The 22,596-nt window shown below is 41.4% G+C and overlaps 2 protein-coding genes across 3 annotated transcripts in view; one reads left to right on the top strand and one right to left on the bottom strand.

Annotated features, from left to right (window-relative positions):
• RTN1 (reticulon 1) overlaps window positions 1-22,596 on the bottom strand; it is a 248,817-nt gene that overhangs the window by 185,289 nt on the left and 40,932 nt on the right. The gene's annotated exons all lie outside the window — the stretch shown is intronic.
• Window positions 18,185-18,448, top strand: LOC118890570 (non-histone chromosomal protein HMG-17-like). The gene has a single exon (XM_036843609.1). The coding sequence runs from the start codon at window positions 18,185-18,187 to the stop codon at window positions 18,446-18,448; it is 264 nt and encodes an 87-aa protein (XP_036699504.1).

The following is a 22,596-nucleotide window of genomic DNA, read 5'->3' on the forward strand; positions in this document are numbered from 1 at the left end:
GCTATTCAAAAGTCCATTGTGCAACGAGTAACCAGAACCTACTATTCAGTAAGAAGAGTAACCCAGGGATGCTTCTCAGCATAGCCAAAATGGTGACTATCCGCATGGCGTGAAAACAGAGATGCACCAACACGCCTGAATGCTGCCAACTATCTGCCCATTATTAGAGCCATTTCTTTGCTTTAAGACATTAGGTCTGCCTCTTCCTTATGTGGGAGCGGAGGCACTGGAGTCATATTAAAGGTAAAATTCTGCCTTTGCATTACTTTTGCCTAGTGCCATCCCTGTTAGCACGATTGAGGAGCAGTGTTTTATAGCGATGAGGATCATGAGACTTAGAAGCACATGTCTCTTAATTCAAATCTAGTTCTTCCACTGATTAGTTGTATGACCTTGGACAAGTTACATCAGGTTCCTGAGCTTCAGTTACCTGTAAAATATGGATAAGAATACTTACTTCTAAAGTTATATAGATTTTATAAGTGTAAGTGCCTAACATAGTACATGGCTCATAATAAATGGACATTTATTATTATTGTTGTTGCTGCTGCTGTTGTTATTGTTGCTACTACAAATGGTAATGGCCCAGCTCTGAGGGGGCATTAACCCATCATGGCCATCACATCCAAAGTGAAGAGACAATGTATTAAATATTAAGCCAGAAAAAAACAAGATATATTCCCCGTTATAAAGATAGGGTGTCATCTATTATTATCCATGATAAAACAGGGCATCACAGTAAATCTCTGGAATAAAGCGTTTAGTATCCACTTTCCCAGGAAGAGAGGCCACTAAAAGGCATGACTCTTAAAATGACTCTTCTCCTTCTGTTAAAATGGATCATTTATCATTAATTTATCATAGGACAAAATTCATTACAGTTCATATGATATTATAAAGGACCCATTTCAAGATTACTAACTAAATGCTCACTTGACTGAATGTTCTTTAAAATGGTCACATCCACTGGGTAATTCCTTTTCTTATGCAATGAAGGCAAATTGGATGTTAGCTTTTCAAAATTTATTATTAGTTTCCTATTACTGGTATAACAAATTACCACTTAGTGGCTTAAACAACATGAATGTATTACCTTATAATGTTGAAGGTCAGAGCCCCAAAATCAAGATATTGGCAGGAAAGGTTCTTTCTGGAGGCCCTAGGAGAGAATCAGCCTCCTTGCCCTTTCTGCCTTCAGGAGGTGGCTGCCTATTTTCCTTAGCTCATGGCCCCATACTGCATCTTCATAGTTGGTAGTGTGGCATCTTCCAATCTCTCTCTCTCTCATTATGACCCTGCTTCCATCATCACATCTCCTTCCCTGACTCTGATCCTCTTGCCTCTCTCTTATCAGGACCTTTGTGATTACACTGGGCCCACCTAGATAATCTCTCCATTTTAATGCCCTAAACTTAATCACACCTGAAAGTCCCTTTTGCTACATAAGGTAACATATTTACAGGTTTCAGTAAACCTGTAAATATGAACTAGATTTTTGTTAAAAATTTAACATATTTACATGGACATCTTTGAAGGAAGGGGGCATTATTCTGTCTTCAACGGTGGTGAAATTAATAAACTCACAGAAAAAGCATTTCAAATACTGAGGACTTAAAAAGTGATGCAAAATGATAACAGCAAAGGATTCTTAGCTCCCCAATGACAGCCAGTGATTTGCGAGGTCACTTGAAAAACAATTCCCAGACTTTTAAGGCAATTGGTGTGTCTGAATTTTCTAAAAATGTAATAATTCTTTCCAATGAGGTCAAGTGAATTATGACTTGACTGCATAAACAAATGTACTATTGTTCTAAACATATAATCTGCTTTATACAACTTGAGGTATTACCTCATGATCTGAGATGATACAGAAGAATTAAAAATTCTCTCCCAGTGGCACTCATAGACGAGGCCAAGGAGGACACTCAGTCTGAACAAAAACAAAATGCCTATGCAATGAGAATAAGTTGGTGAGCCACACTCATCAAATTTCACTCATGATAATAACCACGAAGAAGAAAATTCTGCTTCTTCTTAAGAAGAAAACTTCAAGAGAACATCACTCCCATTCTAACACTGAGAAAAATTTGGATAATCTACAAAATCATCAATTTTCTCAAGGTCATCAAAGAGCATAGGTTGTAAGTCAATGAACTGAGCTGAATTTCAACAGGGACAAGTCCTCCCCAAGGAAATATAGGACACACAAACTCTTTTACCTTTGATAGAGCATGGGAAGAAGAGATGGACGCTATAAAAGAATAAATAAGCTAGAGTTTTAGCAAATTTGTGGAGGCTGAATATAGGCTAGTGCGTAAGTTTACAGTAACTAGGAGTCCCAGACACGTAGGGAGTTGACATTCTTCTCCATGGATCCCCACTGAGTGCTCATAAGAAAGACCTGAAAAGGGCAGACCATGAAAGCCCCACTTGATGGCACAGATTTGCAGGTGGTGACTGGCTGCCAGGGTGGGGCAGACATGAAATACCAACCACTTCAAGAGAATCTTCTCTCCTACAAAGCAAATGCCTTACACCACTGGGGAAGAGGATAGGAAACCTTCCCACTGCCAGGATTCAAGCAAAACTCTATTGCCATTGGGAGAAAGGTAGAAATAAGAGCCCTCTGCTGCTGGGAGAAGGGCAGGAAAACCTTTGGGGACCAGGATCCTGCACCAAGACACAGCAGAGGTCTTCTGTCATGGGCAGGGGTTGGGGGTGGCTGAGGGAGAGGATTCTGTACTTCCCAGGAACTGCCAGAGACATGAGGCAGAGTTTGATGGCCTAAGGGGGACAGAGACAAGAACACTGAGGAAGCCTTACTTTATCTCTAAGCACAGAGGACCTGCTTAAAACTAGAGCTGCACCAGGAGAATTCCTACCTCCACCACCAAAAGCTTTGCTCCAAGTAATACGCAAATGAAGTCTATTGGTGGGGGGGGGGAGAAGCAAAAGCAAGGAGAGAGACGGAGAGACCCCCTCCATGGAGTAGATGGGCGGGGCCTGCTGCAGGCTGAGCGTGAAGCAGCAAAACTGAGGAAAACCATTTGGCACTGTATGACGACAAGTAAGCACAAGGTAACAGCATCCCACAGTGAGAGGAATTTGAAGCCTGTAAGACAAGTTTTCTGTGAACCCAAAACTATCCTAAAATAACGTTTAAATAAATAAGTCATCATACATAAATAAATACACAAAACCCTCAGTGTCAAAATGGAGTCTCTATCCCATACCGACAACAAAGCATAGAGTACTGGGGTCTCAGATTTCTGAATCTCCAGGTCGAGATTCAGAACCACCCACCTGCTTACTACCTCTTGTGCTATTTACTATTGTTTCTCTCTCAGGTCACAGGTAGTGCAGCTCAGGAAAGGAAAGTGCTGTTTAGAATGGAAAGCAAAGTATAATGTATCCAGGCAGAAAGAACCAGAAGACAGAAATAAGTGGGTCACATTAATACTCTTACTTCTCGCTTGTGTGGGCCGGTAAATGATGCCGATTTCCCAGGGCAGAAAACGCTATGGGCTCTCGACCCCTCTGAATTATGTGGGGGACCAGATCCTGCAAAGAAGGTTGCTTTTTAACTTGAATGATTCAGGGCAGAGTAGATTTGGGTGGCCTGAATTATCTGGATAGTTGCCCTAATTCTTTGCTTTGACTGTGGAGACCTGGCCTTTGAGGGAAATAGGCCATTCATTCCCTGAGATACACATTCCCTTCCTGGAGGATGAAAGGAAAGGTCTGGAAACTTCCCATCTGTATTGAACTATGAGCTTGTAAAGGGATTCATTCCATGGTACAGTCCTTGAGGGTAGAGGCAAGTCATACACAGCACAGGGACTCATACGGAACTGACTCCCCCTCTCCCTTCAATGGGCAGCAGGCGAGCTGCCAGAATCACAGCTCCAGGGGACTCTGATTACAGGTGTCCTCTCTCCAGCTGTTTTTAGCCAAATGAGAACAGGAGGCATCCTGTCCTCGTGATTTCACTTAGATAGACAGCTATTTTCTGTTTGGCCTGGGTGTTTATCCCAGAGCAAATGACATGTTATCTTTATCAGTTTCACCAAGGGAATGGTGGACTGCTGTGTAGATTCTTTTTTTTCAGAGTGAAAGCTGAGAGAATTAAATGTCACCTGTAAATTCCCAACTCCATTTCTCCTCTTTGTAAAAGTGATCTATCTTAGCAAGATGGCGACATCATTCTGGATAAAGAAAAAAGATTTGTTAATACAACTGAAATTAGTTGCCATTTTAGCAAGTGAGATTTTGGTTTAGGTTACGGCCAGATGCTGGGAGGGCAAAACCTATGAAGCTTCCCAGTGATGAAACTTTTGGACAAATCTAGAAGCCTCTTTCTTTGCTGTGGCTGCTTGGATACTGGAAATGGTAACTAAAGGAAACCTTAAATGCTAAATGTATAAATTCTAAATGTATCACTGAGCTCTAAATGCTTATTTCATCTGAAATTACATATAAACATTATATGTAAAGAGTATGTATTAACAACCAGAATTTGGATTGAGTTTTGTAACAGTCATTGAAGCAAATGCAAACTCAGATGCTCTTACAGCTCAGAGTCAGATAGATTTAAATTCAAATGGATTTAAATTGCATTCCCTGATGTAAAATGACATGCAGAAAGTCATATTCCATTCTACTGTAGCCTAGTGCCACGCCTTTTTCTAGCACCATACAGATAGGGATTCAGGAGGTCTTTGGCTTGGCCCAAAATTGTGTATTTCAAACAAGCTCCCCAGTGACGCTGATGCTGCTAGACCGTGGTCCACATTTTGACTAGGAATGTTCTAGCCCCTCCCTCTAAAAAAGTCACAATTCTGTTTTAAAAGGTTTCAATTAATCTATCCTCTAATTTTTCATGACTTTATTTTTACTAGTAAATAAATGGAACCAAAGAGAAAAAATAGCTCATTTTTTTTGCAGATTTCATTCAACAGTAGTAACTTTACCAGTTGCTTCAAAAACTTCAGTTGTCCATGACGTGCTATATCCAGACACCATTTCCCAGAACGATTTCTTTAGAACGCAAGTGAGTTATGAGATGTTTCCATACTCAAATACACTTGGGAAATGCTGCATAAGATGGAAGAGCAGGTTAATGGGCCTCAGAAGTTTGCTAAGCACTGTCTAACTCCAAGCATATTTGATTATGGGATACATTTTTTCATGTGTTACTTATGAATGTTACTTGGAACAGCATGGGAAGAACTGAAAATAGTGGGGTTTTCTCTAATATCTAAGTATAGATATTAGATATATTTATACATCTGTATTTTAGATATATATCACAATCTATCTTCAAATAATGTTATATCTCTTCATGTATAGTGTCATCTATTCAAAGATCCCTTCCACAGGGATGCCTTCCTTAATCATTGCATCTGAAACAGCATCCCCAAGTCCTAGTCTCTATCTCCTTATTCTGGTCATTTTTCTTTCTGATACTTACATACTCTGACACTGTTTGTTTACTGTACTATCCCATCCCCACTAGAACGTAAACTCCATAATAGCAAAGACTTTTCTTTCTTCACTGCTCTATCCCCAAATTCCAAAATAGTTTCTGGCACACAGGCTCACAGACTTAAGCAAGGTAGGGGAAGAGAGGGAGGTCCCCAGCGTGGAGCACCTAAGAACCTACCTGTGTGTGGCCAGGTCTCTCCCTGGACATTCTGACTGGGATTGAATCATGGCTGCCCACCTGCCCCACCACAAGGCCCTGATTTATAGCAAGGGATAAACCTTAGGACCATAAAACAGCTTAGAACTAAACACTGATGCTCATATTAATCACATCCATAAATGAGTGTTTTCCTAGAAGGCCTACACAGTGTCATAAACCCTGATTATGATAAAACAAAAGTTTGACCTAAAAAACTGTCCAAAAAGTTTCTTCCATGAAAGCCTTTGTTTTTCATCAGTTAGGTTCCCAAGATGATACACCCAAAATTTTAAAATGAAAGGGGACATTATGAATTCTACCTTATCAGGTACTTCCCAAATGACATCAAAGACCCTGAAAGGAATGAGCACAAAACAAACACAAAGAATGCATAATGTATTTCATTTTGTTGATGAATTCAATCCTATGAGAGGGTTTCATAAAACTGACATCAGAGGATGTCTGCTATGGATGACATGAATGACAAACAATTATATACATTTGATTTAATAAAATTATGAATCATAGCCCATAAAATTATATTTCTTTCTTCTCTCATTATCATACATCTTTTTCCTCAAAGTTGATCTGCGGAGATACCATTTTTATTTTTGAAAAGTCTGACTATAATCCAGTAGATTAAAATTGAACTAACATAAATTGCAGTATATTTTTATATTTTACCTTTCAAAGCTAAATTTTTTAAATGGGATTCTTTATCTCAGATTTGGCTGAGGCTCCAAAAGGCTGAGAACGAAATAGGTAGCAAGAACTCCCATATTCCAAAGGAAATGGGAAAACCAGCTTTGTAACTCTTTGCCCGTAACTCATTCAACACGATAAAAGTGTTAACGTTGGAGAGACTGAGACAGTTAGCAACTGAAAGGAATATTTCAATGAGGTGTGATTTCAAGTCAAATGAGACGGTCTTTCTGGAGAACGTGTCCAAGCTTGGTACATGTTCTAGTGCCCGAAGCACTGTGGGCTGGTGGCCAGTGAGGAGGTATGTGGCTGTACAGTGCAGCCCTAAGTTTGGGAAGTAGATGCATTCTCCTTCTATGGCCAAAGGAAAGGTGACATGAGGTTATCTTGGATCCAGCCCCAGAGGTCAGCCTAGAACTACTAGGAGACTTTGGGAAAATGAGGCCTGAGTTGATCCTCAGGATGTGAAAATCCACTAGAGATCCAAAGGAACTGCAGATGAGAGATCTTTAGTGATGGGGGTGATCTACAAAGAATCCACAATACTCCATAAAAGCTTTAAATACTTGCCACACTCAGAGGAAGTCAACAGGCTTTTTTACATCATTGTCATTCAAGTGAAATCTTTCCTGACCCTTCCTCTCTCCAGCCCCACTTTTACCCTGGAAAGTCACAAGCTGTGCTAGGACCTGGCCGAATTAACAGAAAAATTGACTGGTCCCCTCTTTTCCACTGCAGCCTCCCACACGGAATAGCTCTGATTTGTGATAGGAAAAAGCTTTAACTTTAAAAGAAACTGGGATGAAGTTTACAAGGACGTGACGTTTTGATTGCAATATGTGACTATGTGTTTGCCCCTTGAGGTTGCTGAGGACCCTTTGTTTTCCCAGAGTGACCAGAAAAGTTATGGAATCACTCTAGCGTGCATCCAAAAAGGCAAGGAAGAACCAGTCCCACAAAGCAGGTTGGAAAGGGGTAAGGAGGGAATAAAGGTTTTGTTCGAAGCCTATGGACCCTGCTCCTTCAATACACCCTAAGGCACATTATTAATTGTTCTTACTTACAATGACTAAAAGTGTGTTTTCATATCTATAAGCATGTTGGAATGTCCCAACATTTTACAGCAGGGAGTAAGGTTTGACAAATACTTTTCTTATTCCGATATCACTGAGCCAAAGCAAAAGGCCATAATTATACAAATTAATGGCTTAGTGGGATATAAGGGTAAACAGGAGCCTAATTAGTAAATCTGCTAATTGTCTTTCCTTATCATGAGCATCAGTATTTGGTACTTAGCTTTAACTTATCCAATGGACAGGAAAGGACAGAGTTTCACAGGCTGCCTGGCAGTTTGGCCAGAGGTTTTCCTATGAAGGTCTCCCTACTTTGGGCCCACCCTACAGAGCAGCTAAAACTAAGGCTGAGGACTGACTCAGTGAAGAGCGCACAGCAGAGGCCCCAGCTGTTCCTGATAAAGTAGTAAGAGAGTTTCAGGTTGATTTTCATGGTTTTAAAAAAAAAAATACTAGGGGCTTGCCTGGTGGCGCAGTGGTTGGGAGTCCGCCTGCCAATACAGGGGACACAGGTTCAAGCCCTGGTCCGGGAAGATCCTACATACCACGGAGCAACTAAGCCCGTGCGCCACAACTACTGAGCCTGTGCTCTAGAGCTCACAAGCCACAACTACCGAGCCCATGTGCCACAACTACTGAAGCCCGCGCGCCTAGAGCCCATGCTCCGCAACAAGAGAAGCCACTGCAATGAGAAGCCCGTGCACTGCAACGAAGAGTAGCCCCCGCTCGCCGCAACTAAAGAAAGCCTGCGTGCAGAAACAGACCCAACGCAGCCAAAAATAAATTAATTAATTAATTTAAATAAAAAAACTAAAAGAAATTGGTCTCTGTCCAAGGATTTTAAAAGGAAACCTTCTCAAATAGGGACTTTTTCACTTCCTCCCAAAGATTTTTAAAAAAATTTCCAGCTGCTTTCACTCATTCTTCAACAAATATTTACTGAGTACCCACTACGTTCCCAACCCTGTGCTAGCTGCCAGAGAAAAGAAGATTAATATTGGGATATAAATCTCCATGGGTCTCTTCGTAATTCCGCATGTCTTATGATGAGGTATTGACGGCTTGTTGACTACCCTTTCAAGAATGTTTGTGTAGCAAACAGCCTTGGAAGATAGGAAGAGTCTCCCTCCCAAGCAGGGGCAGATTTGTTTCCCATCCAGAACATGAAGTCTTCCCTTGGGGGGCAAAAGTGGGACAGGTTTGCTGGCGGTCCCTTAGAAGACTGGAGGATTTCCTAAGCTCAGAGTTCCTGGGCTGTGACACAAGCCCATCCTGTGTGCAGCATCCACCCGGGCTGCTCTGCATCGCCCCCATGGGGTTTGGGATTTGGGGACAGGGAACTGACGCAAACATGAAGCACATGCTGCCTGCTGTGCTGTGAGTAAATATGTCCTCTGTCTCTGACCCAGGAGTCCCCAGTCCTCTGTCAGCTTCCACGAAACTGTGGCAGGCTAGCTTGTTAGCTTGCAAGCAGGATAGAACCTCCAACTCCTCACAGTTCTTGGCATTCAATTCCTCGTTATCAAGGAGCTCTAGGTCACTGGGGTAAGTAAAAACAACAAAAATATTCTAAAATAACGTGTACATGGAGTGTTAGACATATGGCTATGGGTACACTGCAAAATCAGCAGGAAGGGACAGTCAGGAAAGGTTTCTGTGGCAGCAAAACATGGCGTGTGCAGAGAAGTAAATGATTCACTGATGCTGAAGCATCAACTGTGAACGTGGGATTGACCCAGACTATAGCTGGAATGGTTGGTACAGGCCAAAAGATAGAGACCCTTGTATCTCTCCACAGGAGCCTAAATTTTGGTTGTACTCAGTGGTCTCCAAAGAGAGGCACACAAGGCAATCCATTGTGGCACTAGAAAAATATATTGGAATATACAAACAAATATGTAGGCTTTATTGCAGGCCATGACCGCACCCTGAATTTGTGAGCCCCCCTTCATACCCACCTCTCCCATGACCCTTGCAATAATCCCTTGAGGTGGGCAGAGCCTGGCACTATCTCCACCTTACACAAGGAGAAACTGAGGTCAGGTTCCCAAGGGCACACTTGGACTGAACACAGAATAGCACTTGGCACCATTTCTCCCACGTCACGTGGCGTGCTGTGCCCTGAGTCTCACATTTTCACCTGGAATACCCTGGGTGGGGCCAGGCAGGATTCTGTGCCAAGGGCTGGTCCAAGTCTTCCCAAAGTGCCCACCTCTTAGTCAGCCCTAGTGAGGGAGCTGGGCAGAGGGGCAGGCCGGTAGGAAGAGAATTTGGGGGATTGAAGGTGGGGGACCAGCCTCTCTTCAGGGACCCGCCTGTTGCCCACACAATCAGTTGACCACAAATGTGGGAATGGAATCCGTTTAGAATTGCTCGAGGGAAATTTGCTGCTTAAAGGGTCTCTGGAGGAATCCTGCAGGTCTGAGAGCACTCAGGGGATGAGTGTAGAATGGACCATCCTCCTGGAGCATCTCTGCTCAGTGTTAGGGTCTAGCCACAGATGCCGGGGGAGGGGCCTGCGTCTTCCTTTCCAATAGGAGCCGGCGCTTAGCCTGGCACTGTGAGTGGATCCTGGGTGTGGGGAGTGACAGGTGGCTGAGACTGGTCTCCAGGTCTGTGGCCTTTCTGTTAAGTGATTCTCTTGTGACACCCTTATTCCTGGGCCACCCGCCAGGTTTATCTGTTGTACCTGTGGCATTCCTTGCTATGTCAGATAAGTTATTACGGTCTATTCAACTCTAACAGGACAAATGAACAAAAGAACCATAAATAGGAGACCATTAAAGGTTTTCTGTGACAGGAAAAAATCATAATTTAACTTGATTAACATCTAATATATGGATTGACACTGCCTCCCCCACTTGATCTGTATTTTGATGATCCTGCGTCACACAGAATTCGGGCATTCCCCAGGGAACAGTGCTAAGCTCCTCAATCACTGGTGGGCTTTCAGCATGTTGTAACATTACAATCTATGAGCACTCAGTTAAGAATATGCACAGATTATACTACCTTGTTTTATTAAGCTAACTCTTACAATACGGACAATTGGCTTAAAAAGATTCCAGAAACCACAGGCTGACAATAGCAGTAATGATGCAAATACAAACAAATGACCTGAAAATGGGCTGACATATTTAGTCCATCTCTTCAATCAGCCACATTATAAGCTAAAATCAATGACAATTTAATCAGATCTAGCCACAAGAATTCATTTCCTTGTTAGTTGAAATATGGATCTATATCCACCATTGGTAAAGACGAACCTCATTATAAGTGTCTGCTAATTCTTGAGATATTAGCTAATGTTGGTATCAAGTCACCACAATTTGCCAGACATTTAAAAACTGAGCATCCTAAACATGGAGGTAAACATTACAGTTTTTTCAGTGCTACTTAATATTATATGTGCTTCAACCCAGAAAATGCCGTTGGAAGATGCATTAAAAATATTGCTGTGGGAATTCCCTGGCAGTCCAGTGGTTAGGATTCCAGGCTTTCACTGCTGGTGTCCCAGGTTCTATCCTTGGCTGGGGAGATAAGATCCTGCAACCCGTACAGCGCAGCCAAAAAAAAATTTTTTAAACATTGCTGCATATTTGAAGAGATGTGTATTAGTACAAATTATATAATATGGGAGGTTTGCTACACAGTTGGATGAAAATACTGGGGTTTCAACATGTCTCAGCTTATGGTGTTTGCTAGTATCTGTTTCAAGTAAAACATACACAAAGAGTTACTTCTGGTGATATATGAAGCAGTGATTCTCAACCCAAAGTTCTCATTAGAATTAACTGGGTGTGTTTTTAAAAAATGTCCATGGCCAGGTCCCTTCCCAGACCAATTAAATCGTAATTACTATAAATACTTCTTTTGTCAGGAAAGAGAAAAGGAAGGAAGGTTGCAGTGATAGCATCTCAATGTGAAACCCATTGCTGAATCATTCACAAGCAAACCATTGCTACAAAGAAGTTAAAGCCAGGATTGCACAAACTGCTACTAGAGGTCATCAGTGTATAGTCAGTTCTGCTATAACATGACATGCATTCTTAAAAATCACAGCACCACACTACGCAAAATCGCAATAAAAATCACAGGGCTTATGAAGAAAATGAGCACAACGCTCAAAAACTTTGTCAGTGTCAGATTGTTTTAAAAAGACATAAAATTTTAATAAAACCAGAAGCACAGTTTTACATGTGTTAAATGGCTAAGACATACATAAATATATAATAGATATGGCCCTGTCCCTTGAGAAAGGCCTGAAGGTTTGTGTTGCAGCTTGTGGATTACTGTGCAGTGGTGAAGGAGGGTTATCTGAAACTGGATGGAAAGTTATAACACCAGATGTGAATAAGTATGACTCATAACACACAACGCGGTAAACTGAGGCAGCTAATAAATGTTTGAGGAGGGTGTGTGTGTGTATGTGCATGTGTCCTGATTCAGCTATTTTCTGCATTCACCCAGATTCACATAGTGTTTCTCATGGATGAAACCGTGCATAAGCAAACACAAAATTTGTGTTATGCTCAAAGTATTCCCTAAAATATCAATTGCATTGGAACAAACTCACATTTTCAAATAAGCTTTATAGCAGAACTGCCTACTTAAAATTACAAAAAAAACAAAATGAAATACAGCATAATCTTTCAGTAATTTGCAATGAGATGGAAAGTGACCAAGAAAATCTTTTACATCAAATCAAGGTTTGCAGGTTATCTCATTGTAAAGAAAATAAAAGATTTATTGAACTTTAAGTTGAGTTATCCATTTTTATTTCACAAAAGAAGACAAGTAAGCTAAATTTGGACCTCTCCTGATATGACAAATGCTTTCTGTAATACGGTACTAAGTAGACACAAAAACTCTCCCTTTAACCACAAGGGAGGAAATAATGGCTTTTCAAAAGAGAACAGCTCTGAAGGGAGCATTTTGAAAATGAATAATTGGAAATGATTCCATTATTGGGTAATTTTTTGCTGAAAATGATATGTGTCATATATAAAAACTCTCAAACCTGCACATATTAAATTGGAAACTGAATTTTCCAATCCGTCTAAAAATCTTCGACATGAGGAGTTTCTGTCAGCAGGTTTTGAAACCAATTGTTAAATGTATAAAGAGCATCACTTCCAGTTAGTTTGCAGAGAAAGTCATCAGGGAAGATGGAGGTTTACTGGCTAAATTCAATAAAAAAAAAAAGAACCTTTGCATTGTTGAGGGATGGGATTGAAAACTGAGTACCTAGATATAATAAGTTCAACCAATGATTTACTTATTCCTTTTGGAAATACGTGTCTTTGTCAGGTATCTTTTTCAGACTTGACAGACAATAAAACCAAGCGTAGAGCTAAACTAACCTTGAAGACAGACCTTGAGATCATTCAATCAAAAGGTGTTAGGCTTAGATTTTCAAAAAATTCGAAAGCATATTAAATTGCAATCATGTTGCTCAGTATCAAAAGTTAAAAAAAAATTTTGTATTGTTAATAAAAAGAATAAAATACAATATTATTTTAAAATATGTTTCTTGTCTTTAACTTATTCCTTTTTCTCTATGTCTAACATATCAGCACATGTAGATAGTTTATAAATAATTAAAAATACAAATTAATATATATAAATACATGTTCAAAATTTTTATTGATAGACATCATGATCAAAAAGGTTTGACGACCACTTCTAAAGTTGATGGGGAGATTAAGCAGTTGAGACTGCATTTAACTACAAGTTATCAGAAATCCTACTTTTGGGTTTAATTTCCTTAAGTAAAAGAAGCCTAGGTGTAGAATGGTCCCAGGCTGGGACTTATGAAAGGCCCAGACTCCTTCTGTCTTTCCACAAAGTCTTGTTTAAAATATGGACTCTCCCTCATGCCCCTGGGGGCATGCTGCACCCTGGGATGTGGACACATCATGTCCACATCTCAGGCAGGAAGATGAGGGAAAGGTGAAGGGAAAAAGATAGAACATGCACATTAGCTGAAGGCCTCAACAGATAACCCAGGGCTAAGCACCCAAGGGAAAAAAATCTAGGGAGGTCAACTAAGGCTTTTCCTGTATTATATATACATCAGGGCAGGCAACAGAGTCAGAGGCTAAAAGTTGGGCATCAACAAAGCTACTGTAGAGAAGTGAGCCGAAAGCCTGATTTCTAGCTGACTGCATATTGGATTGGCAGGGAGGGGCCCCACTTGTCCTAGAATGGGGCCAGGGCAGGTGTGCATGGGGTCCTCGCTGAGCAACAGCCCAGTACCTGCTCTGCATCTGAAAGCACAAGCTCTGAAGACGTAAAGTCAGCACTTCTCTGGAAACAGTCATCAGCCCAATGTAGAGAAAGACTACGGAAAGGACTAGCTAAATGAACTTCTCACAAGGCCCACTCCATCTCATTTTTTTTAACCCATTAACTCATTTTTGCAAACAATAGTACATCAGTGCATCTATGGCTTTAGCAAGCCAGACTGGGGGCTACTTCAGAGTAGTCTTTGGGAAAACCCTGACTGGAAATGCTAAAAATTATTCTATGAATGGTGTCATTCATTTACCATGTAAAGCAAATTCAATGATTTTAGGCTAATGACAGGCAACCCAAACAAAGAAAGAAATATAGAAAGTCCATGGTTTAGAATGGCAGCCAAGTTCCTCTGGGATAATTTTATCCTGAAAAGGAACAAATTATCCTGATTTGTCTTCTGTATGATTTTCTCATATACAGTATTTTTGAAATTTTTGCTCTGTAATAGTTAGAATCAACTACTTTGTTAAAACCGCAGAAATAGTAACATTTAAAGCCAAGATTATATATCTCTCACAACAGTGTGTCCAGGCTATTTTATATTGCTCAAGACTCAAAAGTCTTGTGCATTACTCACTTACTCCAAACAGGGCATGTAATAAATTACTCCTGAGATGCAACCACTTAGAGCAAGACAGTTCATATTTACTCTGAAAAATGATTTCTTCTCAGAGAGCTTTCTTCTTTAAGGTCACTGTCACAGGCACTGACGCCCCTCCTAATGTTTATTCTTTACCCTGCTGCACACTGCACTGTGTAAAGCTCCATTCTACAATTTTAAACAGAATTTTCTCTCTTGGATTTTACCTTCTGAGGGTGATAGCTCTGGAATAACTAAAGAAAAGTCTTTGGGGTCCTCCAATACAGACGGCAAATCTCCCTCCAGCCCACAGGGGCCCTCCCTGCTGCTTCCTTGGAGACGGCACTGCATTGCTCATCCCCTCTCCCTCTCAAACTTAAATCTCTCTCCTGACTTCAAAATTCCCCTCCTGAACCCTACATAACACTGCAGTTGCCAGGGTCTCTCTACTTCATTCTCTTCAGACCAAGATTCTTAGATGGTAATCTAGACTGTCTTCACCTCTCGACTCCCACTCTCTCCACCAGCTCCTGGTCCATCAACCAATGCCTACTGAGCCGGCAATTCTGCAGAAGGTATCTACGGACACCTAGAATCTCTGTGCCCTCCTGGGAACACAAAGGTGCCCCATGGTAGCTCTCCTTCCACGTCAAGCTTTCCACCACTCAGCCTTTCTCCCATCTCATACTGATTTCCCATTCCTCCCTTCCCAGCCCCGATCTTGCGGTCAGCCTGTTCAGTACCCTACCTCCCTTCTTAGAGTCTCCCTTTCTTCCTTATTTCTTTAATGCTGATTCCCAGGCCTGGGAGGACCCCAGGCCCTTTGTCTATCTGCATCCTTCTCCAGCTGCCCAGGTAATCTGCTCTCCATTTTCTGTGTTGTTTACCAACTCCCACCTTCGTGCCTCTCCTCAGGGTACTACTGCTAGCAGGGCCCCTTGTCCCTGCCACTGTGCAGTCACCTGTGCCACCTGTCCTTCCTTAGACAGAAATATGAAGTACCTCCATGTACTTCCCTGATTAATCCCCACCTCACTTATTTTACCCAACCTCCGCTAATACACAGAAGCACAATTTCTCCCTGATGCTTGATGTAGGATCCTTGTTTCCAATTTCTTTTATGATTATCTTTAATGCTACATGTATAATCTGAGAGACTAAGGGGGGTGCAGATACACACACACATAAACATGCATGCGAATACAACAGGTACTCAAATGATTAATTAATGCTGATTCAGACTTTTTGTAAAGAACAAAATAGCCATTCCCCGGGAAGCTGCTGTCTATCCTCACGCATCTCCAATAGCATCCTGTCCACTTCTCTACTGCTACAGAGCTGACCACATGGTAATGTAGCTCATTGTCTGCCTTCTCCAATCCCCGAGGTACATCTAGAAATCAGAATGAAATCAGATTTAGCTCTGTATCTCCAGCATCTCACATAGTGCCTGAGACAAAGTAGGGGCTTAATAAATATTTGTTGCACATAGAAATGAGTTTTGAGATGGAATACTCAAACCAAGTTGTGACCAATATCCAGAAGATCTGGAGGAGGGGGAAGGGAAGTGGTACAACAATAATACTGTGAAGGATTAAATTATAAAATACTCAGTACTAGTAAGGCTTATTTTATGTATGTTTTAAAAGCAGATCTCAGCATGATGAACAGTATGTGATGAACTTACTAGAAAACAGGAGGGGGCATCATAAGAAATATTTCTGCTTTGAAGGCAATAGTCAAACATAGAGTTCAAGTCCTAATATATATGCACCCACTTATTCAGGAAATCGTTACTAAGTGCCTGTGTGTGACAAGCACTCAACCAAGATTGGGGGTTACAAGAGTGATCGTCCCTGTCCTCACGGGACCTCTAGCTAACATCTAGTTAAACAGACATTAACAAACTAGTAGCAAGGAAAATGAAAAAGTAATTACAAATGGTGATAAGAACTATGAGGAAAAAATAAAAGATACCATGAGACTATATGAAGGATGACCGAAACAAGATGATGCTTCAGGGTGGGGAGAGGTGCCATTTTTTTTTTTAATTAATTATTTATTTATTTATTTTTGACTGTGTTGGGTCTTCGTTGCTGTGCGAGGGCTTTCTCTAGTTGCGGCGAGCGGGGGCCACTCTTCATCGCGGTGCGCAGGCCTCTCACTGTCACGGCCTCTCTTGTTGTGGAGCACAGGCTCCAGACGCGCAGGCTCAGTAGTTGTGGCCCACGGGCCCAGTTGCTCCGCGGCACGTGGGATCTTCCCAGGCCAGGGCTCGAACCCATAGTCCCCTGCATTGGCAGGCAGACTCTCAACCACTGAGCCACCAGGGAAGCCCCCATTTTTTTTTTTTTAAGGCAGGAAAAAAGACGTACTTGGACCAGTTTCTTAAAAAATCATCAAGGTGCCCTATACTCTCCTCCAACTGTCTGTCAAAATAACCATGCATTCCATAGTCCTGACAAAGGGGATGTCCTGAAGATGATCTTCATGTTTCTTGTTTATAAAGACAGTCATGCTGCCCTCTTAATAAATATGCCACGACGCCCTTAACCACTTCCTTATTAATGGACAATTGTTAATACACTAAAACATCTGTCTACCTATCTACACATTTATTCTTCCTTTGATTTTTCTATAAGGAAATTTCTGAAGAGTGGGAGCACTGGTTTAATAGTATAAGCATTTCCACGCCTCCTGGAACATCCAGCTGGCTGGGATCCTGCAATGCTGATGCTGGGGTGTGTACCTAGCTACCCACAGCTTTGTCAGCAGCACATTTCAGTGTCTTCTCTAATTTTGCTAGTTGAATAGATAAAAACCAGTGCCTAATTCTCCTCTCTTTACTATGATGTTAAACAGTTTTCAAAAACTGATTTACTGGGTTTTTTTTTTTCTTTTATGTCATTTTGAACAATTATTTACCTTCTCTAAGCTTAATGTACCTCATATGCCGAACAGGCATAATAACAATATTCATCTCTGCAGTGTTGCTTAAGAATCAAATGAAATAATGTTCTTAAAATGCTAAACCCAATATCTGGGATATAGCAAACATTCAACAGATGATAACTATTGTGTCTATTTATTCATTATCAATTTAGTTCTTTTAGATTTATAAGCACTTGTATTTTTAGGTAATAAACATAAACCTGGCAAAATGATTGAAAATATTTTCTCCTATTCTACCATTATGTTTATTATATTAATTTTGCTTGTTCTTGTTGTATAGAAGCCTTTGTAAAATAAATACATCTTGAAGGAGAGCCCATGGACTTCTACTGACATTTCAGCTTTATTTTCTGGATTCTGTGACACCTATTTTGATTATTTAAGTTTATAGGGGGTGGAGAGTTCACCCCTTACTTCACAAGCATTTCCTAAAACTGCCCAAAATGTGATTTTGAGAAAAGTAAGATGTTGTGTAGTATCAATATTTACCATGTATATGTTTGTATTTGTGGTGACTCTTGAAATCTGTTGTTCGGGAAATACTCCCTTTGCTTGCGTTGGCCAGACAATACCTGAAGGAAGATGTGGTGACAGCTCCCTTGCTGAAGTCCTTCCCTTTAACCTGAGGTAGCTGATTTTTTTTTTTTTTTCAAAATACAGTTTTAGGAACTACAGCAACAAAAAGTTCTGGCAAGCAACTAGCTGAAGAAACCACTGTACTGCATCTTAACTTTTAATTTTTTATTCACCAACTGAGAAGTCTAGATCCCCAACTTCAAGGCATTATTAGAATTGTCAAAATGGAAGAAGAGGTGAGAGCGACCCCTGGACCGACAAAAGTCTGCGTCACTGCATCCCTGTGTCCAATGCCTACATCCCGCCACCGTCACCACCATGCCCAAGAGAAAGGCTGACGGGGATACTAAAGAAGATAAAGCCAAGATGAAGGACAAACCACAGAGAAGATCTGCAAGGTTCTCTGCTAAACCTGCTCCAGAGCCCAAGCCTAAAAAGGCCCCTGCAAAGAAGGGAGAGGAGGTACCCAAAGGGAAAAAGAGGAAAGCTGATGCTGGCAAGGATGGGAATAACCCTGCAGAACATGCAGATGCCAAAACAGAGCAGGCACAGAAAGCTGAAGGTGATGGAGATGCCGAGTGAGGTGTGTGCATTTTTGATAACTGTGTACTTCTGGTGACTGTACAGTTTGAAATACTATTTTTACCAAGTTTTATAAAAATGCAGAACTTTGTTTTACTTTTTTTTTAAGCTACGTTGTTAGCACACAGAACACCTCATTGTTGTTTTCTGGGGGAAGGTCACATGTCACTAATAGGATGTCTGCCAAGCTGGACTGATGTGGGGAAAACACTCCTTTCCTGTCAAGTTCTGAGAGACTTCCTCTTGGTTCCCAGGAAGGAGGGATTCCTTGATGTTGACACACATTAGCCACCATGGCACAAACACCTTGCGATGTGGAAAAACTAAAATTAGTTTTTATGTCCTCTTCTCCCTCTCTACCTTCAGCATAGACTTGACTCCCTTAAACCCTGAGACCTGTTGGAAACTGACCCCAAAAAATTGGTTCCCAGTATGTCAGGCAATCTGGACTTTCCAGTGTCACCTTTGAGATGGCATCCCTCAAAAGAGTAGCGGTTCCTTTTTTAGATTGTGGATCTTCAGATTGACACTTCTGCCATTTTCATTTCCATTTCCTGAAAGTCAGGGTCAGCTTGTGAAAAGTTGTTAAACAACATGCTAAATGTTAAATGTCAACCCTCACTCTAAACTTTCCCTGTTCAGAGCATCACATGAAGACTTCATTGGGTTTTATAGTTGCTTTTTGATTTTGGTTGTCCATTGAAAAAGGGCATTTGAAAGTTGTTGTATACTGTTAATGATTGTCTGCCCATATCCTGCCTGAAATACCATGATTGTTTATGAAAAGTATCTTTTATAAAGCTGGGCACAGTTTGGCATGGAAAAAAAAATTGTCATAATGTATAAAATTCCTGATTTCATTAATGAGACTTGTTCAATAAAAGGTAACAAAATTCTCCCAAATTCCTATGTGCTAAAATCTGAGCATAAACCACACAATCTTTCCATGAGCACTTTCTTCCCGTCTTCCAGCTTTGATAGGGAAGGGCTCTGGAGAACTACGTACAGCTTAACTCTATGTTTCCCCTGCTCCAGCCACGTGATTCGACTTTGACCCACACTCTCCTCAGTCAAACAAGTGCCAGACTTGAAGTCTGAAGACTCTGTCACTTACTTACTGGTAATATGTGGCAATCACTTAACCCGTCTCAGCTTCAGAGGGCCCAGCAGTAAAATGGAGATAATGATAATAATACTGACCATGCCTATCTCAAATAGGTGTAGTAAGGAGCAGATGCTAGAATTATGCCTATTTCTTGATGCCAGATTTGATCCCAAGCAAGCCAGCATCAGGAAGCCCCTTAAAAAAATTAAAAGAGGCTTCTGTTTCAGAAAGCCGATGGCACATTAGAAGTTTCATTCTGCTGGTGGCCTGTGCCTATTTCCAGATGTCTGGCCTAAATCCTAATCCTTAGCTGGGTTCCCGAAGCTCTGCAGCTCAAACCTCCTACCCTGGGCTGCCTGCCCTGCTGTTGCTCAGTTTGCCTGCCTGGTTCCTCTGATCTCAGATTTTGTAGATGTGACACTTTTTCTGCTCTCCCGTCTTAGTTTAGGATTTCTTCATCTCAGCATTATTGACATTCTGGGCTGGATAATTCTCTGCTATGGAGGACCATCCTGTGTATTACAGAATGTTTAGCAACATACCTGGTCTCTACCCACTAGATGCCAAAGTTCCCCCGAGTCAGGTCAATCAAAAATGTCTCCAGACACTGCCAAATGTTCCCTGGGGAGAAAACTGCTCCCCCATCTCCTGTTGAGAATGTTAGCTAACCCTCTTAAACTTGACCTCTGGCTACCTGATTTACGACCCTTGCTTGCCAGCCCTAACATGTTTTAGGCAAACACTGTTCTTGTTCTCCTCCTAGTTTTCTCTACTATCAAAAGCCTGAAGTATCCAGAAAGATGCTCTAACTCAGAGAAAGTTGCTGTAAACTAATAATAAAATAGTTAAAACATGTTTTCTGATTTTTCAAAGTTTTATCAGCCTGAGGGGGAGCTGTCTCCTATACAGCCCACAGTGTGAGAAGAATACAGACGTGTCACATCTGGGCCTTCTGGTCTCCAGTAGCACCACTGCTCTCAGGCCAGCCAGGGCAGCATTCATCAAACCACGAGAGCACACAAAGCACAAACGGCCATGGAACAAAGTTATCATGCGCTCTTAGAGTTACAAAGAATTTTAGAGTATTCCTGCCTCAGTGCCCCATCTTACCCTCAGTTCTAGAGAAGATAAAACAGGTCTGCAGAGGCTAAATGACAAACCCAACGTCACAAAGCTATTTAGCAACTGAATTCAGACCAAAAGCCTATAACATCATCACATGCCACTCTTTCCAGGCATGGTGGAATTGAGCACCCAACAGTTTGTGGTACCCATCCCCAGTGTCCTAGTTCATACATTTCATTATTTAGCACTGGCTTTTCTATTTGTACCTGCATGTTTTGCGCTACTAAACATATCATAGTATACTTACGTTTCTCCACCAGACAGATAAAAAAGAGAAGTTGATGAAAAAGCATTAAAATACAATATCAGGAGATCAGAAAAGTACTAACAAGAAGAGAGGAGAGAGGGGAAGAGGGGAGGAGAGAACACACATTTGTGAGTACAAACTGAATACTTTTAACTAATTATCTCAGTTGGTTCTCAACATGATCCTATGATGTACATTTGAATATTGGCTCCACCACTAAACAATCAGGTGACCTTTGGTAAGTTAAACTCTCTGTGCCTCAGCTTCCTCACCTGTAAAATGGGTATAATAATAGAACCCACCTCTCTATATAGTTGTGGGATTAAAGACACAGTGTATATAAAATGTTCAGCACAGTGGCTGGCACATAGTAAGCATTTCATAACTCTTAGTAATTCTTGTCCTGTTTTCTAGCAAGCTGTGTCTTTTTCACCTCCATATTCAGTCTGCCATGTTTCCAATCCCAGTCTGGCCACATAACCATAATTCTGAGCTGCTCACTGGAAGCCCCTGAGTTCCTTCCAGACTTTGCATTGGCTAATGGCTCCTGGGAACAAGTGACAAGGAAGACAAAGGTCACAGGGATAATCTCCCTGCTTTATCATGGCCCACACTTGCTCAATAAATGTTTCTAAGCCAGAAATTCAAAATACAGAGATGAATAAAATATAAGGTTCCCCCACAAGCAGCACACAGTTCTTCATGTAGCAAATGTTTATTGAGCTCCTACTCTGTGCTGGGGTCTATGTCAGGCTCTGAGGATACCATGGAGGAAGGAAAGGCCCCTGCTTTCACAGTTATTAGATTCTAATGACAATAAACAAATAAGCAAAAACACAGAATCAGCTAGTGATGAGTGCAAAAAAGAAAATATAACAGATTTGACTGGTAGGGATTAATGGGAGGTGGGGTGTGGTATTTAGAGTGGGTGGTCAGGGAGGGCCCCTCTGAGGAAGTAGTGTTGCAGCTGGTACCTGGTGGATAAGAAGTATCCAGCCAAGTGAAGGTCTGGGGGCACTAAATGGGTCTACTGCCAATGAGGACATGCACATATGTGGCTCTTATTGCATTTTTCTTCTTTGCCTCACTTGAGTTCATTTTCTCACTGGACTTGCCCTCCTGTTGGCTGCCATAGCAACCTGGGCAGACCATTTTATTTTGCCCACCAAGTCGCTCATCAGCCCACACTCAGCGCCCACTCAATCCTAGCAACTAGTCATGGAAACATTATTGAGAAAACAATAGACTCCATAACTCTTTACATTAGCTCCAAGTACTATTCAGCCGTAACTGAAAATAAATCAGGCAGCCTTGTCCCAAGAGAAATCTTCAGTCATTGCCTCTCCTTCACGGGCTTCTCAAACCAGTTTCTACCTTGCTTTCAACAAAAGGCTGCAGTCAGCCAACCCAGGTGACCCATAATAGCCCTGTCTGATGCCACATGATGTTCTTCTCTACCCCTCTGTATTCAAACTTCCCTGTACTTTCCCTCTGCATATATTTGCATTTGAGACAAGTCCTTTGATTTCAAATATGACATACTCCCAGAAGTTGCAGCCTATTTACAGTTTATTTCCACTCATCTGTGGTATTTAATTTAAGTTCTCCCATACAAGCAAATGAACAGGATACTTCCATGTTGAATGAGTCAAGCAGGACCAAAATAAGTTA

The sequence above is a fragment of the Balaenoptera musculus genome, chromosome 2 (genome assembly GCF_009873245.2).
Source record: "Balaenoptera musculus isolate JJ_BM4_2016_0621 chromosome 2, mBalMus1.pri.v3, whole genome shotgun sequence".
Classification (NCBI taxonomy): domain Eukaryota; kingdom Metazoa; phylum Chordata; class Mammalia; order Artiodactyla; family Balaenopteridae; genus Balaenoptera; species Balaenoptera musculus.